Source organism: Salvelinus fontinalis, chromosome 37 (assembly GCF_029448725.1).
Source record: "Salvelinus fontinalis isolate EN_2023a chromosome 37, ASM2944872v1, whole genome shotgun sequence".
Taxonomy (NCBI): domain Eukaryota; kingdom Metazoa; phylum Chordata; class Actinopteri; order Salmoniformes; family Salmonidae; genus Salvelinus; species Salvelinus fontinalis.
In genome coordinates this window covers 20,726,574-20,753,665 of record NC_074701.1, presented here as the reverse complement: position 1 = coordinate 20,753,665, position 27,092 = coordinate 20,726,574, and the positions used below count along the sequence as shown (strand labels likewise).

The window sequence follows — 27,092 nt, the reverse complement described above, 5'->3', positions numbered from 1 at the left end:
AGGACCAGCCAGAGCCGTCATCCAGCCATGACCAGCCAGAGCCGTCATCCAGCCATGACCAGCCAGAGCCGTCATCCAGCCATGACCAGCCAGAGCCGTCATCCAGCCATGACCAGCCAGAGCCGTCATCCAGCCATGACCAGCCAGAGCCGTCATCCAGCCATGACCAGCCAGAGCCGTCATCCAGCCATGACCAGCCAGAGCCGTCATCCAGCCATGACCAGCCAGAGCCGTCATCCAGCATTGAGCCGTCATCCAGCCAGGATATGCCAGAGCCAGCCAGCCAGGATCCGCCAGAGCCAGCCAGCTAGGATCCGCCAGAGCCAGCCAGCCAGGATCCGCCCCTCAGTCCGGAGCTGCCCCTCAGTCCGGAGCTGCCCCTCAGTCCGGAGCTGGCCCTCATTCCGGTGGGGTTAATTTGGAGGGTGGCCATTTGGAGGAGGCTACCAAAGCGGGTATTGACAATGGTGGAGTGGGGGCCACGTCCCGCACCCGAGCCGCCGCCATGATGGGGCCCACCCCGTACCCTCCCCTTTCTATTTCAGGTTGTGCGGTCAGAGTCCGCACCTTTGGGGGGGTACAGTCACACCCTGGCCTTAGTATTCTTTGTTTTCTTTATGTTTTTTAGTTAGGTCTGGGTGTGACATGGGGAATGTATGTGTTTTGTAGTTTCTAGGGGTGTTGTATGTGTATGGGGCAGAGTAGAGTAATGTTGTCTAGTTATGTCTATGGCTGCCTAGATTGGTTCTCAATCAGAGACAGCTGTCACTTATTGTCTCTGATTGGGAGCCATATTTAAGGCAGCCATAGGCAGTAGGCTTTTGTGGGGTGTTATCTATGTCTATGTTCTATGTTGCATGTGTGCACTTAGCTCTGTTTAGCTTCACAATCATTTGTTTTGTTCATTTTGTAAGTGTTTGTTTTTTCCTTCATTAAAAGAAGATGTATTTTTCACGCGCTGCGCCTTGGTCCTCTCTTTCTCAGCAAGACGATCGTGACAGCTAGCAACAGATGACATTCATATTCTGACAATCTCTGAAACTCACTTAGATAATACATTTGATGATACAGTGGTAGCAATACATGTTTATAAGATCTACAGAAAGTATAGAAATGCCAAAGGTGGAGGTGTGGCTGTTTATATTCAGAACCACATTCCTGTAAAGCTTAGAGAGGATATCATGTTAAATACTGTTGAAGTAATATGGCTACAGATTCATCTGCCTCACCTAAAGCCCATTCTGATGGGAAGCTGTTATAGACCATCAAGTGCTAACAGTCAGTATCTGGATAACATGTGTGAAATGATTGATAATGTATCTGATATTTTCTGAGTGGTTTAAATATTGACTGGCTTTCATTAAGGCTTAAGGCTGTCCCCTCAAGAGAAAGTTTCAAACTGTAACTAGTGCCTGCAACCTGTTTCAGGTTATCAATCAACCTACCAGGCTAGTTGCAAACAGCACAGGAATGAAATCATCAACATGTATTGATCACATCTTTACTAATTCTGCAGAAATTTGTTTGAAAGTAGTATCCAAATCCATTTAATGTAGTGATCACAATATAGTAGTCATATCTATAGGAAAACCAACGTTCCAAAGGCTGCACCTAGTAGAGTGTATATGAGGTCATGCAATACGTTTTGTAGTGATTCCTATGTTGTTGATGTAAATAATATTTGTTGGTCCGTGGTGTGTAATGAGGAGCAACCAGATGCTGCACTTGAAACATTTATGAAAATGCTTATCCCAGTTACTAATAAGCATGCACCCATGTCTGGCTGTACAACCGATTGGCAAACGTACTGCAAATTGAGAAATCATGTGAGTAAACTGAATAAAAAGAAGAATGAACTAAACTATGAAAGATAAATGACATAAGAAAGATAAATGACAAAGAATGATAGTAAAAAGCTTTGGAGCACCTTCAATTACATTTTGGGCAAAAAGTCAATCTCTGTGCCACCATTAATTTAATCATATGGCTCATTCATCACAAACCCCACTGATATTGATGACTACTTTAATGATTTTTACCTTAGCAAGATTAGCTAATAGCTAATTGACATGCCAGCAAAAAACACTGACACAACATATTCAAGTATATCTGACCAAATTATGAAAGACAAGCATTGTAATTTTAAAAGTAAGTGTGGAAGAAGTGAAACAATTATTGTTGTCTATCACCAATGAAAAGCCACCGGGGTCTGACATCTTGGATGGAAAATTACTGAAAATAATAGCGGACGATATTTGCCATTGCTATTCGCTATATCTTCAATTTAAGTCTACTAGAACTGTGCTCTGTACTACTGTGCTCTCAGGCCTGGAGGGAAGTAAAAGTTATTTCCATACCTAAGAATAGTAAAGCCCCCTTTACTGGCTCAAATAGCCGACGAATCAGCCTGTTACTAACCCTTAGTAAACTTTTTGAAAAAATTTGTTGTGTGTAAAATACTTGAATGTTGTACTGATTATGATGAGCTAATGCTAAACTATTTGTGGTGCCATGTTTGTTGACATCATACAATACATTCTGTTTGTCACGTAAGCGTTGTCAGACCAAAGATGTTATAACAAGGGATAGTTCACTTGACTGACTTATGGTGCTTTCAAGGCAACTGTGAAATCGGTAAAATCATGACGTCAATGAACTTCAGGTCGAAAATTCGGAGCTTTAGAAAGTTAATGCCAAGTTGGATGACCATTCAAAACAATTTTTCCCAGTCGGAGCTCATTTTTTCCAGAGTTCCCAGTTGTACCTTTGGTACCTCAGGGTTGCCAGCTCAGACGTTTATTTTTATTTAGAGTATAAACTTATTGTGTTTGTCCCCCGTTTATTGATAAATCCTACATCATAGTAATATTTCCTGCAACATATCCCCCCACAATATCTTCCCCCATTTCTACCCTCCAAGGACTTGAAACCCTCTCACCAAATTAAATTAACCTCCCCATAAACCGCTCTAAAATGGTTTCATTCCTGTTTTGTTTCGCGCTATGGTTAGGCTAGGCAGTACGCTTGTATTTGATGTGATGATCTGTGAGGTGAAAACATTTTATTTGCTTTGTGATTTTAGAACAAGTACATCGACGATTTGTAATATGCTGAAAAGAGGCTAAACTAAATTCATATTTTTCAGGCAATGAGCGCAGCCATCTTTGACTTTGTTTATTTGTGTCTTATAGTGAATGGAATTCTGAGATTAGGGAGTTTTCGCTTGTCAAATGTAAACAAACATGGCTGCCATCATAAGGAATTTAGCTGCTGTTAGCTTAGCTGACACATATTTATTTTCTATACAACATCATATTAGTATCTTGTGCTCACCAGAGATGTAGTACATTGTAGACTAGTCTAGCTGTTAGGTCGCTAACTTATGTTTAGTTTTTTTGTCAGTGCAACCTGTTATTTAGACTGGTTTATGGAATGAGTTTGGCTGTGGATGTCTTCTGTGTGATGCTTGGATAATGAAGTTCGCATTTATCTTTTACAATGAAAGGTCAAATTGAGGAATAAAGTTTAAGACCTTTATTTTCCATCAGTGCAAAAAAATATTTAGATGCTGTTCAGACAACAATGGTGTTTAGACGCATTCTTAACAGCACTATCACAAGGCAGGTCCTACAGGTCCTAGTTTTGTCGCACCTGGACTACTGTTCAGTCGTGTGGTCAGGTGCCACAAAGAGGGACTTAGGAAAATTGCAATTGGCTCAGAACAGGGCAGCACGGCTGGCCCTTGGAGGTACACAGAGAGCTAACATTAATAATATGTCAATATCATCCTGGCTCAAAGTGGATAGAATCCATCACTACTTACTTGTATTTGTGACAGGTATTGACATGTTGAATGCACCGAGCTGTCTGTTTGAACTACTGGCACAGAGCTCGGACACCCATGCATACCCCACAAGACATGCCACCAGAGGTCTCTTCACAGTCCCCAAGTCCCCAGAACGGACTATGGGAGGTGCACAGTAACTTTATAGATCCATGACTACATGGAACTCTATTCCACATCAAGTAACAGTAAAATTGGATTACAATAAACAGATACAAATACACCTTATGGAACAGCGGGGACTGTGAAGCAAAACAAACACACTATAAAATACGCACTATACACACACATACACATGGATTTTGTGTTTTAGATATGTGTTAGTATAGTAGGGGCCTGAGGGCACACACTTAATATGTTGTGAAATTTGTTGAAATGTTTTTAAAATTATATAACTTCGTTAATTTTGGCAGCAGCTAATGGGGATCCATAATAAATACAAATACAAATACACAGAGGAGAGGAGAATAGAGGAGAGAAGAGGCTTCTGAAATGAGACACCAGGCGAGATTGTAAAACCCAAACCCAGCTGAGCCGAGGCCACTACAACAGCAGGACTGATAATCAGAAGTTCTGACCCAGGTAGCCGGACCAAAACGCACACAGCAGTCAGTGATGTTAAGTAGTGGTGTGTGTCTGTGTGCGTGCGTGCGTGCGTGCATGCATCTGTGTGTGTGATGTGATACATTCTCCATTATCAGAGGGGCTATCCAGTCCTGATGCTCTGTATTATAATTCATTCACTGTCACAATGGGGACTGCTGCACTTTGATGTAGCACTGGTACTAGATGGAGTCCTGATTGTACTGCGCTGCAGTGCTGATTCAGAAGGGTTGGGTTAAATGCGGAAGACACATTTCATGTAAATGCATTCAGTTGTACAACTGACTAGGTATCCCCCTTTCCTCTTACCTCATATCAGCCCAAAATAACGTTCTGATCAAAGACCCTCTGCATTTCAAACGATGGCCATGTCACTGTATTTGACTCAAACAACTCAAGTATGAGCAGAGCACATTCCACCCCCATGTCTATTCACTAGAGGTGTGTGTGTTTGGATGCGTGCGTGCATGTGTGTGTGTGTCTACGTGTGTGAGGGCAGACTCTCTTTGTGTTATCTCTCTGTGCTTATTTAACAAAAGACTTCACTATGCAAGTATCATTTTTCGGATGCATACGTAAATTCAGTCTGGCCATATCTGTTGAGCACTCTTGCCTGAGTGTGCCAGAGCGCAGAATAACTGATGCATTTATAAGCGCACAACACCCATTGAATATGGCCAGTGTCGGTAAACGTCGGCAAAAAACGTAATGAAATTGTTGCCAGCAGCAACTTACAGCCACCAATGCTCTGGATAACATGAAAACTGCCTAACTAGCTCTGCTAGTGCGAGTAAAATGGTCAGTGGGGTGTTCTCTCAACTGCAGTGTCTAATTTACAGTAGCTATTACAGCAAAAAAAATACCATGCAATTGTTTGAGGATAGTGCACAACAACAAAGAGTGAGAGCACCGCCAGCATTCAAAAGTGACCAAAACATCAGCCAGGAAGCATAGGAACTGAGAAGTGGTCTGTGGTCACCACCTGCAGAATCACTCCTGTTTTGGGGGGTGTCTTGCTAATTGCCTATAATTTCCACCTTTTGTCTATTCCATTTGCACAACAGCATGTGAAATTTATTGTCAATCAGTGTTTCTTCCTAAGTGGACAGTTTGATTTCACAGAAGTGTGATTGACTTGGAGTTACATTGTGTTGTTTAAGTGTTCCCTTTATTTTTTTGAGCAGTGTATTAGTATAGTCTATGCATCTTATTGCCTATTGATCCACATATTTCATTATAGTGATTGTGTTCCCCATACTCTATATAATATACATGTTTATAGATATGTGTTGTGTATTTGATGTATTGATGCAGTGCTCACCCCCTGCAAAAAAAATGAATAAAGGTTAAATAAAATAAGTAACAGTAAACTTGTGTTCTAACAGATTTTTTCAATAGTGGTAGGGAGTAAGATGACTTGTGGGAGTCAACTTCCAACACCACATTCAAGTCCATCCCCCACTCTTTCAAATGTAGGAACTGGCTTCTCCAGTCTGATCTCTCTGGCTCCACACTCACCCCATCCGGCCATCTAGAGGTGTGAAGGTAAGTACCTTTTTTGTAGCGACGCTTATGATCCATCATGTATTACATTTCTGGGAGTGTGTAAACTTAACTGTTTTATTACCATAGAATTTTTGTATGTTCTCTATAGTTATGTACTTGGGAATTTATCAGTTGACCAATTCGGCCACTTGGGTACATTTGGGCAAACTCATGAGGGACACCTGGGAGACTTGATACAAAATATTATGTAGAGCTCTCATTCTTGAATGTATCAGTCTGAAACTTTCCACACACACTGCCACCCTCTTGTGGACAACATCTAAAGTAGATTGCTAGGTCAATGTATGGCCTTTATTTTGCATTTCAAAGATGATGCAAAAAACAAACAAAAAACAAGTTTACCAGGTCTAATGTGCTATATACTCCTACATTAAAAAACACATTTCCACAAACTTCAAAGTGTTTCCTTTCAAATAGTATCAAGAACATGCATATCCTTGCTTCAGCTCCTGAGCTACTGGCAGTTAGATTTCAGGCCTGCTGTGCAAAAGCAGCCTCCTCTACACTGGACTTAAAGGCTGTCATTACAGGAGCTTAGATACACACCTTATCTTCACACACACAACAGCGACTGACTCTGCCATGACTGGGCTCCTCTGAGACACACACACACACACACACACACTCTGGTTGCCATTCTGCTGTGTTGCCATGGCCGTCCCAACTGTGGACCACAGATTAGGAAGGAAAATGAGAGGGGTGATATTCTATTGAAAGGTCAGCATAGGAAGACGTGGGCAGTCACACGCACACACACACACACACACACACACACACACACACACACACACACACACACACACACACACACACACACACACACACACATAGAATCCACCTTCACACACACAGACAGCCATGATGTCCCTCCACGCCTGTTACTCGGTCTTATTGACAGGGTTGCTAGGGCAAGCTGTGCCAAGCGATGTGTTGGGGTCTAATTATAGTGTGGGTGCTTGTGAGCCTCACGCAGGGAAGTCCAAAGCTCCGGAAACGGGCTGATGCAGAGGGTACAGTGAATGAGAAAGCGAGGGGGAGTGAGAGAGGGAGGTAGGGAGAGACCAAGGGCAGACACGCATTTGTAACAGGTAGGTATGGATCATATCACTGAGGCTATCACCCCACAGCACAGACCAGATAAACCCATTGTAATCAGCATCAAAGCACTTTGTAACACACAGGCCTATTCTACAGACAGATAGAGCTAACAATTTGGGTCTAACTGTAGACGAACCACACAGTCAGGTACTGAAGCAGACTTAGCTAAATACAAACAAACATATCAAAACAAACTAACATCTCAGTACTAATTCTAGTTAGTCTGTAGAGAACCCAGTCACTTACTGGACATCCTGCAATGATCCAGCCACGCAGTGAAAACGCTCAGGGACGGTCTTCCACTCCTTGGCCATCTTGACCATGCCGCCAGCGTCCAGCACACCGTAACCAAACAGGTGGTTGAACTCCAGGCCCACGCCGTTCCTCCGCCACTGGTGCACCTCGTCATGAAGCTGGTTCCTCTTTGAGGTCAGCACAGACAGGTGCTGCATGTCTCTCCATGTCAGGTTGGGGCTGTGGGGTGTGGAGGGGAGAGGGAGGGAGAGGAGAGTTATATGTGTGTACCAGGTGGACACAGGTGTCTGATCAGGCATTATGGTTATAATATACGCGTTCAACACTACAGTACTTCACAGACAGGGGCAGTAGATGATGACATGTTAATGAATCTGTTCTATGCACCTTGAGTACCACCCATCCACAGCACAGCACAGTACAGGAAAGTATCAGATGGAGGGGAGCGGCAGGTAGCCTAGTGGTTAGCGTGCTGGACTATTTACCGAAAGGCTGCAAGATCGAATCCCCGAGCTGACAAGGTAAAAATCTGTCGTTCTGCCCCTTAACAAGGCAGGTAACCCACTGTTCCTAGGCCGTCATTGAAAAAAATAATTTGTTCTTAATTGATTTGCCTAGTTAAATAAAGGTAAAATAAATCAAAATCCAGCAAATCATGTGCTACATCTCCTTCTAGGTCACAAAGTAAGGGAAATGATCAACACATCCAATAGAAGAGACTGAATGGATTCTGGTGCATTTTGTCATAAAAGTGATGATTGGAATGAAGGTCTGATCTCTTGATACACTTTGATGATAACGCCTCAGATGTGTGAACATTAAAGGCTTTGAGACGGCTGGCAGCACGTCTCTACTGCTTATCTCTACTATGGAACAACAGTTTTATTCTGTGCTGACTCACTGAATCCTGACACCACACAGTCCAAGTGTGTTTGGCCAGTAAAAAGGGTCTCGGCACTCAATAACACACACCAGCTTTATACTTCTAGCCAGTGCTAGCATCCGCTGCCCCTGACACTAACATCATTATTGTGTGTTAAGCAAACAGCTTCTCTTTACACAGTCCTGGTCTGTGCCATTGGATAATGGCATAGAGAACAAAAACACCAGCCCTTAATATGACAAAAAGGCTGTCTGAGTTAAAAGGATTGAAAACGATTGGGGACAGTGGGTGAAACCTGTCTAGAAACCCTTGCACTTGCATCTTGTACGTGAGATAGAATGTTCAGAATATACTACTTTTATATATTTTTTTGGTCTTCCGGGAGCAGCTGGAGCGTGGCCTAGCTCTGGTCTGAGACAGGACTCCACTCTACATGCTCCCATAGTATCTAAAGTAACTATCAAGTCAAATCTATTATATTATTCAGATCAAATGTGCCATTTGACTTCATTAGCATATGTTTTACATTTTCGAGACCATAAGGACCAAATTAGGCTAAGTTTTCACATCGGCAGTGAATTCATGATGTATGAAATGAAAGACTTGTAAATGTTGCTGTTGCTACAGTGTAATCTTTGTTGAACATAATAAAACCCCAAAACAAAACGATGCATTATTAATTATGGATTTTATCATCGTCTAAATGGGCTGAGGTATTTGTCCGGTTCACTAGGCAACATCGTGACATACGCGTCCCGGCTGGCTATGCTGGGAGAACACTCCACCATCATCTTACATCACCAGCTAGCGCTGAGTCGCTCTGGTTCATGTATATGGGCCATTCGGTAATTTATAAAACATGAACGTGCACTTTGGGCCAAATCTACAATAGAAACCTTGTGTTTCAGCCATGTAACGAGGTATAAAGAACACACGCCGGGCCAAATATGATTTGTATCCCTGGCACGAACACAGAGACTTAGTAATAACTGGGCAAGACAACAAACAACTTTCCCTTTTATTCATGGGGTAGGTCTGTTGGCTTAATGGAAGCTTTGTTTAATAAATGATTCTGTGAAGAGGGAAGATATGAAGTGTTCTGGAGAGAAGGATAGAAACAAAGGGGGGAGAGTGGGAGAGAAAGACAGTGAAGGGAATAGGTCGTATGTAATGACACAGCCAAGGTTTCAGTCAGTGTGGAGCTGAAGTTATGAAACACATCTCGTCCATGTTAACAGAGTTAGAACAGCCATATTCTCCTCTGATTGTAAGACACTGACCAGTAATGTGTGTGTGTGTGTGTGTGTGTGTGTGTGTGTGTGTGTGTGTGTGTGTGTGTGTGTGTGTGTGTGTGTGTGTGTGTGTGTGTGTGTGTGTGTGTGTGTGTGTGTGTGTGTGTGTGTGTGTGTACATACTTGGCCTCCAATGCCAAGGCAAACACTCCGGCTGCTTCAGGAGCTGCTGCTGATGTTCCAGAGTGGCGCAGGGTGCAGTTTCCATATAGGTCCGTGGTGGCCTGGTATAACACAACCATGGAAGACTGTAATCATATCAGTGGGATAACAACATCCAATGAGAGGAGTGGAGGGGAAAGTGGAGAAGAGAAGACTTCAAAAATGCAAATGATTCAGTAAACATGTGATTCATAATGTGTAATTTAATTACAGATAATCAGAGATTATATACAATTAGTCAGAGACAGAGAAGCACACGAGGGAATTCCTGTCTCTCTCAACCGCCATTGGCTTCCTGGTGAAAGTCAAAATACCAAATACGGTTCTTATATTGGAGAGAGACATCTCTTGAAAATCAATACACTGAGGGGGATTTATTTGTCAGAATATTCTCTATGATTGAGTAGCCTTGACTGAACACATATTAATGAAATTGTATTTATATAGTGTTTTCTTAAAGTTGCCTACGAATTACAGAACAACAAAACAACAGAAGAACAAGCTACCGTGTGGCAAAGTGGCAAGAGAAAACTCAAGAGTGAGTGAAAGGGATTAGTATGACCAGAATGACTGTAGTATGACCATCAAGGTCAGATGGTCTTTTATCTCTAGATATCTCTCTCTCTATATATATATATATATATATATCTCATAGCATTTATCTAAGGCACAGATGATTCACACATTGTCTTGTGATAACTCTGCCCGTGACACAATTCCCCAGATAAATACTGAAATAACAACAAAGCAGACAGTTGTAGCCCATATGTCTCTGCTAATCATTGTCCCAATCCTCTACTCTGATGACAGATATGAAACAGTCACAGGGTTGTTGAGCAACTGGCTTGTCTTCTAGACCCACAGATCATTTCAGGGATAGAGTTTATTCTCGATATATCTTCTGTGTATTCTAAAATGAACAACAACCTGAACAAATCCCAGACCACATACAATCTACAAATGGGGAACAATAGTAAAATGTACTGTGTCGAGTCTACATCTTCCTTATAGTAAAATCCTATTTTCTACTTGTATGTCCTGTTTGACAGTAAGCAGAGATGAAAAGGGTTTAACAATCTCCCTCCTTCCAATCCTCGTTTCTATCTTCTTTTATTATCCATGAAAACTAGACCATGAGGAGACATTAATCAGGGACCACTAGATTGTGAGCTGTCTATCTCAGTGCCTGATACTTCGAGGACCCCAGATGTTCTTTGTTACACTGTGTTAGAAAGAGCAATGTATAACTGATCACACATCTGCCCCCTCAATCTCCACCTGATATTCAACACCCCCAGTGAAATCACAGGCTTATAACCTCCCCTGTCTCATCCCAGAGCTTTTCTTCTGCTGAATGGGCTGACATACATTGAAATAAGGAATAGATTGAGTGCCATGTTTCCATCTCTGGGGATTGTTCAAATGAAAGAGAATAGAACAATCCCTCAATCAATCACAGAGAAAGACTGCATACAACTAAGGACAGGTATTCAGTCTTCAGTGAATAGTTAATGTCTCGTAACGACACAGAACAATGGAAAGTTGGCTGAAAAGACCATATCATTATGCAACCTTGTCTTTGTAGGGTCGGATTCAAGGATAGAAATCGTATAAATCTGAGCACTCAGTGTACTCAATGTACTCAGACTGAGGATAACAATGAGATGAACTTGGTCAACCACACACACATGCTCTCTTTTTCTCTCTCTGTCTTTCACACTCTTTCTCACACACTCACCACGCCAGCTTCAGGGTTCCTCTTGCGCCCATTGCTGAAGGTGGATGCGAGGGTGGAGGAGCAGCTCTCGTCGTACAGAGCCGTACGACCATCGTTGATTGCTGAGTTGATGGAGATGGTCCACATGCTGGAGGCGTAACCGTCACAGTTACAGTCGTCATAGCTACCGCCGTCTCCAGATGCCCACACGTAGATACTGCCTTTCCCTCCTCGGCCCTACGAGACAACACATCAACTGACTTCAGGATGTGTGATAGTGGTAGAAACAGTGGTAGTGGTAGTGGAAGCAGTACATTAGCAGTAGTGCTGTAGTAGTAAAACTAGTTACATTATTTTACAATGTTCCAACAATTAGCATACAAACTGCTAATAATGATGATTACAATCATGCTATCCTGAAAAAAGATATAAATGCAACATGCAACAATTTTGAACATTTTACTGAGTTACAATTCCTAGAAGGATATCAGTCAATAGAAATAAATAAATGAGTCCATAATCTATGGATTTCACATCGCTGGGCAGGGGTGCAGCCATGGGTGGGCCTGGGAGGACATAGGCCCACCCACTTGGGAGCCAGCACCAGCCAATCAGAATGAGTTTTTCTCAAAGGGCTTAATTACAGACAGAAATACTTCTCAGCCCCACGTGGTCTGTGGTTGTGAGGCCGGTTGGACGTACTGCCAAATTCTCTAAAACTGACATGTGTAACGGCTTGTGCTCTCCTCATCCTCGGAAGAGGTGAGGAGAGAAGGATCTTCTGACCAAAACGCAGGCTTTGGGAAATAAGCCATCTTTTATTTAATAACGATGATGGCAAACACGAAACGAAACAAAACACTTTCAAAACTACAAAATAACAAAACGACGTTGACGAAACCTGAACATAAACTTACATAACTAAACATAAACTTACGTACAGGAAACAGACGACATCGAAACGAAACAAACAAACGCTACAGTCCAGTGTGGTACGAACAAACATACTGATACGGAAGACAATCACCCACAAACAAACAGTGAGAATGCCCTACCTAAATATGACTCTTAATTAGAGGCAAACGCAAACCACCTGCCTCTAATCAAGAGCCATACCAGGCAAACCAAAACCAACATAGAAACAGATAACATAGAATGCCCACCCAACCTCACGTCCTGACCAACTAACACACAAAAACTAACATAAATAGGTCAGGAACGTGACAGTACCCCCCCCACAAGGTGCGAACTCCGGACGCACCAGCACAAAGTCTAGGGGAGGGTCTGGGTGGGCATCTAACCACGGTGGTGGCTCAGGCTCCAGGCGTGGTTCCCACCCCACCATAATCCATCCTAGCCTCCTCCCTCCAAGAATGTCCACCCTCTTTCTTCCCCCACAAAATCCTCTTAATAACATATCTAAGAATGACAACACCTGGACAGAGAGATAAACCAAGACAGAGGGATAGATAAGAATATAGAGGTAGAAAAAGATAGAGAGGGAGATCAGGATAGAGGGGCAACTCCGGACTGAAAGGCAGCTCCGGACAGAGAGACAGCTCTGGACTGATGGGCAGTTCTGGGTATCTAGCCTTTTCAGGCTGAAGGGCAGCTCATGGCTGACTGACGACTCTCGACGCTCATGGCAGGCTGACGGCTCTCGACGCTCATGGCAGGCTGACGGCTCTCGACGCTCATGGCAGGCTGACGGCTCTCGACGCTCATGGCAGGCTGACGGCTCTCGACGCTCATGGCAGGCTGACGGCTCTCGACGCTCATGGCGCTCTCGACGCTCATGGCGCTCTGACGGCTCTCGACGCTCATGGCGCTCTGACGGCTCTCGGCGCTCATGGCGCTCTGACGGCTCATGGCGCTCTGACGGCTCTGGCTGCTCATGGCGCTCTGACGGCTCTGGCTGCTCATGGCGCTCTGACGGCTCTGGCTGCTCATGGCTCGCTGGCGGATCTGGCTGGTCCTGTCTGGTTTGCGGCTCTGGCAGATCCTGTCTGGTTGGCGGCTCTGGCAGATCCTGTCTGGTTGGCGGCTCTGGCAGATCCTGTCTGGTTGGCGGCTCTGGCAGATCCTGTCTGGCTGACGGCTCTAGCGGCTCCTGTCTGGCTGACGGCTCTAGCGGCTCCTGTCTGGCTGACGGCTCTGTAGGCTCATGGCAGACGGGCGGCTTTGCAGGCTCCTGGCAGACGGATGGCTCAGATGGCGCTGGGGAGACGGATGGCTCAGATGGCGCTGGGGAGACGGATGGCTCAGATGGCGCTGGGGAGACGGATGGCTCAGATGGCGCTGGGGAGACGGATGGCTCAGATGGCGCTGGGGAGACGGATGGCTCTGGCCGGATACGGTACACTGTAGACCTGGTGCGTGGTGCCGGAACTGGAGGCACCGTGCTAATGACAAGCACCTTCCTACTAGTGCGGGGAGCAGGGACAGGGCACACTGTATTCTCAAAGCCTACTCTATCCCTGATGCGTGGTACCGGCACTGGTGACGCCGGGCTGAGGACAAGCACATCAGGATTAGTAGGGGGAGAATATACAGTGTGTACAGGGCTCTGGAGACGCACTGGTAGCTTAGTGCGTGGGGCCGGAACTGGAGGCACCGGGCTAGATACACGCACTACAGGGAGAGTGCGTGGAGGAGGAACAGGGCTCAGGATACGCACTGGTAGCCTAGTGCGTAGTGTATACACTGTAGGTACTAGGCTGGGGCGGGGAGGTGGTGCCGGAAATACCGGACCGTGGAGGCGTACTGGCACTCTTGAGCATTGAGCTTGCCCAACCTTACCTGGTTGAATACCCCCGGTTGCCCGACCAGTGCGGGGAGGTGGAATAACCCGCACCGGGCTATGTAGGCGAACCGGGGAAACCATGCGTAAGGCAGGTGCCATGTATGCCGGCCCGAGGAGACGCACTGGAGACCAGACGCGTTGAGCCGGCCTCATGACACCTGGCTCAATACTCAATCTAGCCCTACCAGTGCGGGGAGGTGGAATAACCCGCACTGGGCTATGCACTCGTACAGGAGACACCGTGCGCTCTACTGCGTAACACGGCGCCTGCCCGTACTCCCGCTCTCCACGGTAAGCCTGGGAAGTGGGCGCAGGTCTCCTACCTGCCCTTGGCCCACTATCTCCTAGCCCCCCCCCAAGAAATTTTTGGGAATTACTCACGGGCTTTTTTGGCTTCCGTGCCAGACGCGTTCCCTCATAGCTCCGGTTCCTCTCTCCGGTAGCCTCCGCTCTCCTCAGTGCCTCCAGCTGTTCCCATGGGAGGCGATCTCTACCAGCTAGGATCTCCTCCCATGTGTAGACACCTTTTCCATCCAAAACATCGTCCCATGTCCATTGCTCCTTTCTCTCCTGTCCCTTACTCCGTTTAGTTTCCCTTTGCCGCTTGGTCTTAGCGTGGTGGGTGATTCTGTAACGGCTTGTGCTCTCCTCATCCTCGGAAGAGGTGAGGAGAGAAGGATCTTCTGACCAAAACGCAGGCTTTGGGAAATAAGCCATCTTTTATTTAATAACGATGATGGCAAACACGAAACGAAACAAAACACTTTCAAAACTACAAAATAACAAAACGACGTTGACGAAACCTGAACATAAACTTACATAACTAAACATAAACTTACGTACAGGAAACAGACGACATCGAAACGAAACAAACAAACGCTACAGTCCAGTGTGGTACGAACAAACATACTGACACGGAAGACAATCACCCACAAACAGACAGTGAGAATGCCCTACCTAAATATGACTCTTAATTAGAGGCAAACGCAAACCACCTGCCTCTAATCAAGAGCCATACCAGGCAAACCAAAACCAACATAGAAACAGATAACATAGAATGCCCACCCAACCTCACGTCCTGACCAACTAACACACAAAACTAACATAAATAGGTCAGGAACGTGACAACATGGTAGAGAAATTAACATTAAATTATCTGTCAACAGCTCTGTTGGACATTCCTGCAGTCAGCATGACAATTGCACGCTCCCTCAAAACTGTGGCATTGGGTTGTGTGACAAAACTGCACATTTTAGAGTGACCTTTTATTGTCCCCAGCACAAGGTGCACCTGTGAAATGATCATGCTGTTTAATCAGCTACTTAATATGCGACACCTGTCAGGTGGATGGATTATCTTGGCAAAGGAGAAATGCTCACTAACAGGGATGTAATACATTTGTGCACAACATTTGAGAGAAATAAGCTTTTTGTGCATATGGCAAAGGTTTATATTTTTGTTCAGTATAATTAAACATTGCCTGACTATCCCTACAACTGCTACTATTATCAAATAATACAGCAAAAAAATTGCAATTGCTTATTTGTTTATTTGGATCCCATTAGCTTTTAAACAAGCAGCAGCTACTCTTCCTGTTGTCCACAAAAATCACAATACATAACAAGTAACAAAACACTGATACACTGATAGACAAGAAAAGTCACACAAATTTTAAATAAAACAATATACAAACAATGAAACCAAAAAAAGTATACAAACAATACAACTAAATCATAGTGTGTGTGTTAGAGTGTGTTTGTGTGTGTGTGTGTCCTCACAGTCCCCTCCATTCCATGAGTTGTTTTTTAATCTGTTTTTTAAAGGTGATTTTGCTGTTTGCTTGAGTAATTGGAGATGGAAGGGGGTTCCATGCGATCATGGCTCTGCATAAAAATGTCAGTTGCTATGAATTCATTTTGGACTTGGGGACTGTGACAAGACCCCTGGTGGCATGTCTTGTCATGTGCTCTATGTATGGGAGTCTGGGCTGAATGTTGTTTGATTATGCAGACAATCTGGAATTTTCATCACAGTATTATTTCTCATAAAAACTAAAAGTTAATCTCTTGTCAACCCTCAACCAGAAAAGACTGGCATGCATGTTGTTGATGTTAGTTCTGTATGTGCAGTGTGAATGAACATTTTATGCTTGTGCTTTCTAATAACCAATTCGACTGGGTTCATGCAAGTGACTGATTGATCGTGCATGGGAGGAATCCTCACTATCAGTACAAGTAATTTGGCAGTACGTCCAGAACATTGCTTTGAGAACGGAACGGGATATCTCAGTTTTAAGGTCTCAGCTTTGAGAGAAGAAGCCTCGTTAGGTATTGGTCGGTCACATGCATGATCCAAAAGTTAATGTTGAATGAATAATGAATAATGTAAATCATGCAAATATAACTTGTCTGTGTAAGCAGTTTATAAGAGAACTAATGGGACTGCCCCGGCGGAGCCCCCCACCAACGTGTAATATGGTGCATTAAGTTTGTTGGAACCTCTCCAGCTTGCTGTCAATAAAGAATGATTCATTTAATATTGACTTCAGGTGTCCCTGGTGGTCATTTCCACGACAGCAGTTAAGGGCAAGGTGTGCTGCTCTGTTTTGAGACAGTTGCAGCTTTGCTAGGTCTTTCTTTGCTGTACTTGACCATATTACCGGACAGTAATTCATTGGTTTTTTTTCTTGCTTTGGTACTATTTTCACAAGTATGTGGTAAAATTTCACAACTCTTAGTACAAAACTCAAAACAGATCATCAAAAAGTCTGTTTTTTTCTAAACGTTAAGCACCTTTTCCATTGACTAAGTACAACACACAACATCATTCGGTAACTTTTTCACCAAACCTAATCAGAGTTTCATCAAGAAATAACTTTCATATAAAATAATTGCCTTCCACAATGCAACGCTCACAATACTTTTCATATGATTCTCTTCTCATTTGTTTAAATACATTTGATTGTCACTTAATCCAACTGTGCTTAATGGTTGGTTAATCACTTTGGTAAAAGTGTTTGGTAAACCTATAGATTTTAAACTGGTGTGTCTACTATAAATGGAAATTGAGAACTACAGAAATAAAATGTGTGTTTGTAAAGTATAAACAGTATAAACTAAATGACATGTATGATAGATGATTACCATACATAATGACTACTTGTTATTGCTAATTGATTTAACATTGTGCTAAGCACAAGCACAATGGGTCATCATATAAAAGGGTGTGTGTGAACACTTGCAATGTCTTTCAACATGGAGCAGGATAGACAGCAAGAGGGAGGAAGAAATCAAAGAGATCGTGGACAAGAGGCCCGTCAGAGAGGTGGGCATGGGACCCATCAAACAGGTGGGCATGGGACCCATCAAACAGGTGGGCATGGGCCCCATCAAACAGGTGGGCATGGGACCCATCAAACAGGTGGGCATGGGCCCCATCAAAGAGGTCAACGAGGTGGGCATGGGCCCATCAAACAGGTGGGCATGGGCCCCATCAAACAGGTGGGCATGGGCCCCATCAAAAAGGTGAGCATGGGACCCATCAAACAGGTGGGCATGGGACCCATCAAACAGGTGGGCATGGGCCCCATCAAACAGGTGGGCATGGGACCCATCAAAGAGGTCAACGAGGTGGGCATGGGCCCCATCAAAGAGGTGGGCATGGGACCCATCAAACAGGTGGGCATGGGCCCCATCAAACAGGTGGGCATGGGACCCATCAAACAGGTGGGCATGGGACCCATCAAAGAGGTCAACGAGGTGGGCATGGGCCCCATCAAACAGGTGGGCATGGGCCCCATCAAAGAGGTCCAGGAGGTGGGCATGGGCCCCATCAAACAGGTGGGCATGGGCCCCATCAAAGAGGTCAACGAGGTGGGCATGGGCCCCATCAAACAGGTGGGCATGGGCCCCATCAAACAGGTGGGCATGGGACCCATCAAACAGGTGGGCATGGGCCCCATCAAACAGGTGGGCATGGGCCCCATCAAACAGGTGGGCATGGGCCCCATCAAACAGGTGGGCATGGGCCCCATCAAAGAGGTCAACGAGGTGGGCATGGGCCCCATCAAACAGGTGGGCATGGGCCCCATCAAACAGGTGGGCATGGGACCCATCAAACAGGTGGGCATGGGCCCCATCAAACAGGTGGGCATGGGCCCCATCAAACAGGTGGGCATGGGACCCATCAAACAGGTGGGCATGGGCCCCATCAAACAGGTGGGCATGGGACCCATCAAACAGGTGGGCATGGGCCCCATCAAACAGGTGGGCATGGGCCCCATCAAACAGGTGGGCATGGGCCCCATCAAACAGGTGAGCATGGGACCCATCAAACAGGTGGGCATGGGACCTATCAAACAGGTGGGCATGGGCCCCATCAAACAGGTGGGCATGGGACCCATCAAACAGGTGGGCATGGGCCCCATCAAACAGGTGGGCATGGGCCCCATCAAACAGGTGGGCATGGGACCCATCAAACAGGTGGGCATGGGCCCCATCAAAGAGGTCAACGAGGTGGGCATGGGCCCCATCAAACAGGTGGGCATGGGACCCATCAAACAGGTGGGCATGGGACCCATCAAACAGGTGGGCATGGGCCCCATCAAACAGGTGGGCATGGGACCCATCAAAGAGGTCAACGAGGTGGGCATGGGCCCCATCAAAGAGTTGGGCATTGGACCCGTCAAAGAGGTGGACATCAGAGAGAGGGAGGCAGATGGCAGGGAACTGTTGTATCTAATGAAGTCCGGGCCATCGTCATTGACCATGTGGTTAACAAAAGTCTTACCACGTCAGAGGCTGCCAGATGAGTGCACCCCAATCTGAAAAGATTAACTATAAATTCCATCATGAGAACATTTATCCAAGAAAACCGGAAAGTCTGCAGGATATGCACTATGCTTGACCATTACATTTACAGTAAATTACATATTGTAATGCATGTAAATTCCCAAAACATGTTACAGTATTCTTACAGTATGATCTATTGACAGTTTTAAGACCCCATGGCGGTGGCTGTGAGCTGACCAACCAGCAGGGGTGAGCAGTGGTGGAAATGGTAGGGGCCAGGAATGGCATACAGCTGTCCAAAATAAAGCAGGCTACCTTTGCCAATGTGGCCTCCCTCAACCTACCAACAATTGCCCACCTTTTGAAGAGTCACCAGGTATCTATGAAACACATTTACCTGGTGCCTTTTGAGAGAAATAACGACCAGGTGAAACAACTGCGGGCCAAGTATGTTTAGGTAGATCATCACCGAACTTCCACCAAATTTCACAGTGGGTGCGAGACCTAGAGAGGCCTACAAGCCACAGTGTCTCGCACCCACTGTGAAATTTGGTGGAGGATTGGGGATGATCTGGGGGTGCTTCAGCAAGGCTGGAATGGGGGCAGATTTGTCTTTGTGAAGGACGAATGAATCAAGCCACGTACAAGGTTGTCCTGGAAGAAAACCTGCTTCCTTCTGCTCTGACAATGTTCTCCAATGCTGAGGAGTGGTTTTTCCAGCAGGACAACGCTCCATGCCACACAGCCAGGTCAATCAAGGTGTGGATGGAGGACCACCAGATCAAGACCCTGTCATGGCCAGCCCAACCTCCAGACCTGAACACCATTGAAAACCTCTGGAATGTGATCAAGAGGAAGATGGATGGTCACAAGCCATCAAACAACCCGAGCTGCTTGATTTTTTTGCACCAGGAGTGGCATAAAGTCACCCAACATCAATGTGAAAGACTGGTGGAGAGCATGCCAAGACGCATGAAAGTTGTGATTGAAAATCAGGGTTATTCCCCCAAATATTGATTTCTGAACTCTTCCTAAGTTAAAACATTAGTATGGTGTTGTTTTAAAATGAATATGAACTTATTTGATACAAATAAATGGTGCTAAACATTTATTTTCATTCTTTTAATTTCTTACATTTGATTACAGACAGCACACCTATGTTGCAATTCTATCTGGAAAATATATATAAAAATTGGCATGAATGATTGTAGAGGATGTCTTCACTGACCACACCTTTGATTACCCATTGTATAGATATTATGGAAATGATAGATTTTCTGTCAATTTTGTTGGGTAATGTAAGTGTATTGCCTAATGTGAAAATGGTAAAATTTACAGTACTGTAGGATTTACTTTCAAAACTTCTAAGGGCAATTTGAAATGTGTATCTTGCATTGTTTGCTATTTGATTAACTGAAAACTAAATTGAAAATATATAATTGTTGCATTTAGATGATTAAGACAATTTTCTCATTACATTTCACAATAAATGCATATTTTGAATCAATGGTTGTGTAGTGAGAGATGTTTACAATCCAAATGAATGCACAATGACAGGTTTCGAATGAAAGACTGGCTGCATTACAAGTATGACCAGTTTGTACTAAGAGTTGTGAAAATATATCACATACTTGTGAAAATAGTACCAAAGCGATTTACAAAAAAACTAAGATGGGACAAGACCAGAGCCTGAACAACTATTTTTTTGATTTTTGTGTAACAAATTCGGAATATCTTTTTATGACAGTATCGCTCCACATCGTGACAACAACTTTGTCAATATCACTTGCCCATGATAATTGACCATCCAATGTTATACCTAGGAGTTTAGCTTCCTCAACTTGCTCAATGGTCACATACTTTATGTACAACTCCAGTTGAGCTTTAGATCTTAAGAGAATGTTTTGAACCAAATACAATGCTTTTAGTTTTAAATGTATTTAAGACCAGTTTATTATTAATCACCCATTCTGACACTGACAGTATCTCCTTATTTTGAATTTCAGTGAGCTCACTGGCTTTGGGTGCTGACATGTAGAGTGTGGAATCATCCGCACACAAAGTCATTCTAGCTTTGTGTAAGCCATTTGTAAAAATAGAGAAGAGTAATGGCCCAAGGAAAATGCCCTGAGGGACACCGCACTGTACATATGTGATGTTAGAGAAACTTCCATTGAAAAATATTCTCTGGGTCCTATTGGATAAATAACTTTTCCAACCATGTGATGGCAGATGATGTAAAGCCATACCAAGTTTTTTAATAATAATTTATGATCAATAATATCAAAGGCTGCACTGAAATCTAACAGTACAGCTCCAACTATCATCTTATTTTGCATTTATTTTAAGCAATCATCAGTCATCTAAGTCAGTGCAGTACAAGTTGAGTGACCTTCTCTGCATGCTGAAAGTCGGTAGGTAACTTGTTCTGTGAAAATAGCATTGTATTTTGCCAAACACAATCCTCTCACAATCCTCTCCACTAAGAACTGACAGCAAACTGATTGGGTGGCTTTTAGAACCAGCAAAGGGTGCTTTCCTATTTTTAGGCAGTGGATTTACTTTAGCTTCCTTACACGCCTGTGGACACACACACTCCTTTAGGCTTCAGTTAAATAAATAGCAAATAGGGGTGGCAAGAGGAGGAGTAGTGATTGAACCAAGGCGCAGCGTTGTGAAATTACATATTTTAATTAAACAAGACGGAAAAACACGAAACGAAAACACTTACATAATTAACAAAATAACGTAGACAAACCTGAACATACGAACTTACAATAAAACACGAAGAACGCACGAACAGGAAAAAATAGACTACACAAAAATGACGATGTACAAACAAACCGAACAGTCCCGTATGGTGCGACAAACACTGACACAGGAGACAACCACCCACAACGAACACTGTGAAACAACCTACCTAAACATGACTCTCAATTAGAGGAACGCCAAACACCTGCCTCTAATTGAGAGCCATACCAGGCAACCCTTAAACCAACATAGAAACAGACAACATAGAATGCCCACCCAAACTCACGTCCTGACCAACTAACACATACAACAAACTAACAGAAATAGGTCAGGAACGTGACAGGCAACATAAATAACCCATCAACTTCAACGAATGATAGAGATGAACTGGGTTTTCTGCAGCTGATATAATTTAAAGTAATCCAAAATATTTTTCCATTGTGTTTTATGTAATGTAATTTATCTTTGTTTGGTAGTATCATTTATTTAAACTTTTGTTAAGTTTAGTCACAACCTTTCTCAATTTACAGTCTGTTGAGCAGCCTGACCTGTTTGCCACCTCTTTTGCATTTCTCTTTAAGGAGTTCTCACAGTTAGTTTTTGAACAGGTGCATGCTTGTCAACAATTGGTATGAATCATTTTACAAATACTTCCAGTGCTGCATTTATATTCACTTCCTCATACACATCAGACCAACAAACTTGACATTTTCATCAAAATAATCCTGAGTAAACATTTTGTATGATCTCTTATAAATTACTTTAGGCCCAACCTTTGGCACTTTGGCTTTTCTTGTTATTTCCACAATGTTATGGTCACTACAGCCAATGGAAATGTATTTTGCTTTGGAGCAAAGCTCTGCAGCATTAGTGAAGATAGGGTCAATACAAGTGGATGTCACAGATCCAACACTATTGGTATGCTCTCTAATTGGTTGAGTGATAACCTGGGTCATATTACAGCTTCCTCTTGGGTCACAGTTACAAGCTTCCTCTTGAGAGGACAGCTAGTTGCTAACCAGTCAGTGTTCAGGTCACCCAGGAAATAGACGTCTATGTTAACATCACACACATTATCAAGCATTGCACACATAGTTTTATCCAAATACTGACCGTTAGCATTTGGTGGCCTATAGCAGCACCCCCAAAAAAGAGGCTTTAGATGTAAACTTGCAACAACACTTCAACATTTGACATGAGATCTTCGCTAAGTTCACAGGAATAAGGCTCTGAACATATACAGCAACACCTCCCCCATAGGCATTCCTTTCTGTAGACGTTATATCCTTGTATTGCTACTGCTGTATCATCAAGGGAATTATTTAAGTGACTTTCAGAGATGGCAAGTTTATTAATGTTATCTGATGTTAACAAGTTAATGATTTCATTAACATTATTTCGAAGGCTACATATATTAATATGGGCTATTATTAGCCCTTTCCTTGGTAGTTTTACAGCGATAGATATAAATTGGAGATAATGTGTGTGTGAGGATAAAACTACTGACCCTGAGGCTCTCTCATTTCTCCCAGGCATTTGGGAGGGAAGGTGGACAATGAGCCTGTCATAGCAGATGTAAGCAATGTTCTCTTGCTCTCTGACAGCTTGTTGGGTTAAGTTATTTCCGCCTCTGGATGATCATATTTTATGGTTTTTATACCAAGACCTGTAGCTACCTTGTCAGAAAGACATCCATAACGGTATCATGTAGAGAAACACGAGTGTCAAGCTTTTCGTTTGTGGTTTATTTTCCTCAAGCTCTAATACCTGACACATCTTTGTGTTATGATAGCTTTCATCTTCTGTTGCTGACAATCAGTTACATAAAGAACGCGAGAAAGAGGTGGGAGTTTGAAGAGTCGTGCAGATGAAAGATGTTAGAGAGGGAAAAAAATTAATGTTGGAGAGGGAGAGAGAGACAGTCTTTTATTCACTCCAGCAACAGTACAGATAAAGTGTATTTTAGTGCTAGTGTCACAAACCAACCAAAACAAATCTCAGGTTTAGTCAAAGCACTATAATTGGTTACTCATTAGCTCTAGCTGTTGAGCTAATAATGTGGAGAGATGTGGGAGGGAGCCATTACTGGTTGTACAAACATACCAGAGCTGTATCCCACTGGGAACAAACTGGTTGACTCAACATTGCTTAATTTGTCAACGTATTGTGACGTGGAATTTATGTTAGAAATACATTGGATTTGAAAAAAGGGTAACATTTCTACCACCGGATTATGTCATCATACACAAACCTTAAATAAAATATGTTGAATTTATTCCATAAAAACAACGTCAGATCTTCAACGTTATATCCATATCAGAAAAAAAAACAATACAGTTGAAGTCGGAAGTTTACATACACATTAGCCTAATACATTTCAACTCAGTTTCACAATTCCTGACATCTAAAAATTCCCTGTCTTAGGTCAGTTAGGATCACCACTTTATTTTAAGAATGTGAAATGTCAGAATAATAGTAGAGAGAATGATTTATTTCAGCCTTTATTTCTTTCATCACATTCCCAGTGGGACAGAAGTTTACATACACTCAATTAGTATTTGGTAGCATTGCCTTTAAATTGTTTAACTTGGCTCAAGCGGTTCAGGTAGCCTTCCACAAGCTTCCCACAATAAGTTGGGTGAATTTTGGCCCGTTCCTCCTGACAGAACTGGTGTACCGGAGTCAGGTTTGTAGGTCTCCTTGCTCGCACATGATTTTTCAGTTCTGCCCACAAATGTTCTATGGGATTGAGGTCAGGGCTTTGTGATGGCCACTCCAATACCTTGACTTTGTTGTCCTTAAGCCATTTTATCACAACTTTGGAAGTATGCTTGGGGTCATTGTCTATTTGGAAGACCCATTTGCGACCAAGCTTCAACTTCCTGACTGATGTCTTGAGATGTTGCTTCAATATATCCACATCATTTTCTTTCCTCCAAAAATATAGATATTTTTGTACCCGTTTCCTCCAGCATGTTCACAAGGTCCTTTGCTGTTGTTCTGGGATTGATTTGCACTTTTCACCCCAAAGTACGTTTATCTCTAGGAGACAGAACACGTCTCCTTCCTGAGCGGTATGACGGCTGCGTGGTCCCATGGTGTTTAGGCGTGTGTACTATTGTTTGTACAGATGAACTTGGTACCTTCAGGCATTTGTAAATTGCTCCCAAGGATGAACCAGACTTGTGGAGGTCTACAATTTTTTTCTGAGATCTTGGCTGATTTCTTTTGATTTTCCCATGATTCAAGCAAAGAGGCACTGAGTTTGAAAGTAGGCCTTGAAATACATCCACAGGTACACCTCCAATTGACTCAAATGATGTAAATTAGCCTATCAGAAGCTTCTAAAGCCATGACATAATTTTCTGGAATTTTCCAAGCTGTTTAAAGGCACAGTCAACTTAGTGTATGTAAACTTCTTACCCACGGTAATTTTGATACAGTGAAGTATAAGTGAAATAATCTGTAAACAATTAATGGACAAAGTACTTGTGTCACACATGCACAAAGTAGATGTCCTAACCGACTTGCCAAAACTATAATTTGTTAACAAGAAATGTGTGGAGTGGTTGAAAAATGAGTTTTAATGACTCCAACCTAAGTATGTATGTAAACTTCCGACTTCAACTGTATATAGGCTGGGCATCACCTCCTACTGGACAATGTGCTATCAATGTGCATGAGAATACTTTTAGAGTGATCTCCACTTAAAAACAAAATAAGTTTACTATTGCTATCAAAGTCATTCCAAAGGGTAGGTTTAACAGAGCAAATTAAATCTGACTATACCCTATCATTCATACAGTATATCATTAATTATTTTATTTAGGACTACAGTATATAACATTTGCAAAGTCATCAACATCTATTGTTTCAATTCAACCTGAAAAGCTGAAATGTCTTGAGGCAATAAGTATTCAACCCCTTTGTTATGGCGAGTAAAAATGGGCTTAACATGTCACATAAGTTGCATTTATTTTTATTTATTTTACCGTTATTTTACCAGGTAAGTTGACTGAGAACACGTTCTCATTTGCAGCAACGACCTGGGGAATAGTTACAGGGGAGAGGAGGGGGATGAATGAGCCAATTGTAAACTGGGGATTATTATGAACTCACTCTGTGTATAATAATACTGTTTAACATGATTTTTGAATGACTACCTCAACGCTGTATCCCACACATACAATAATCTGTATGGTCAGTCGAGCAGTGTATTTCAAACACAGATTACCCCGCAAAGACCCGGGACGTTTTCCAATGCCTCGCAAAGATCGGCACCTATTGGTAGATGGGTAAAAAAAAGCAGACATTGAATTGTCCTTTGAGAATGGTGAAGTTATTAAGTAAACTTTGGATGTTGTATCAATACACCCAGTCACTACAAAGATGCAGGCGTCCTTCCTAACTCAGTTGCTGGAGAGGAAGGAAATCGTCAGGGATTCCACCATGAGGCCAATGGTTACCTTAAAACAGTTACGGAGTTTATTGGCTGTGATAGGAGAAAACTGATGATGGAACAACAACATTGTAATTACTCCACAATACTAAACTAATTGACAGAGTGAAGAGAAGGAAGCCTGTACAGAATAAAAATATTCTAAAACATGCATCCTGTTTGCAAAAAGGCACTAAAGAAATACTGCATATGTGGCAGGGTCTACAGACAATCGTGAGTTACATAGGGCAACCCAGCCACATCGCGGACACTGACGTCTTGCTCCCAGACAAGCTAAACACCTTCTGTGGGCTCTCATTCTCCGTGGCCGACGTGAGTACGATGTTTAAGCGTGTTAACCCTCGCAAGGCTGCAGGCCCAGTCGGAATCCCTAGCCATGTTCTCGGAGCATGCGCAGACCAGCTGGCTGGAGTGTTTACAGACATACTCTACCTATCCCAGTCTGCTGTCCCCACTTGCTTCAAGATGTCCACCATTGTTCCTGTGGCCAAGAAAGCAAAGGTAACTGAACTAAATTACCATTGCCCTGTAGCACTCAATTCTGTCTTCATGAAGTGCTTTGAAAGGCTAGTTAAGGATCATATCACCTCCACCTTACCTGTCACCCTAGACCCATTTCAATTTGCTTACCGCCCCAATAGATCCAAAGACAATGCAATCGTCATTGCATTGCATACTGCTCTCTCCCATCTGGACAAGAGGAATACCTATGTAAGAATGCTGTTCATTGACTATAGCTCAGCCTTAAACACCATAGTACCCTCCAAGCTAATCATTAAGCTTTGGGCCCTGGGTCTGAACCCTGCCCTGTGCAACTGGGTCCTGGACTTCCAGACGGGCCGCCCCAGGTGGTGAAGGTAGGAAACAAC

At 43.4% G+C, this 27,092-nt stretch overlaps 1 protein-coding gene across 1 annotated transcript in view; it reads right to left on the bottom strand.

The window, feature by feature from the left end:
• pcsk2 (proprotein convertase subtilisin/kexin type 2) overlaps window positions 1-27,092 on the bottom strand; it is an 83,944-nt gene that overhangs the window by 12,556 nt on the left and 44,296 nt on the right. The window contains exons 9-11 of the mRNA XM_055902389.1: window positions 11,442-11,657; window positions 9,665-9,765; window positions 7,358-7,585 (exon numbers count right to left, since the gene is read on the bottom strand). Coding sequence (XP_055758364.1) covers window positions 7,358-7,585; window positions 9,665-9,765; window positions 11,442-11,657 — 545 coding nt within the window. The remainder of the gene's footprint in view (window positions 1-7,357; window positions 7,586-9,664; window positions 9,766-11,441; window positions 11,658-27,092) is intronic.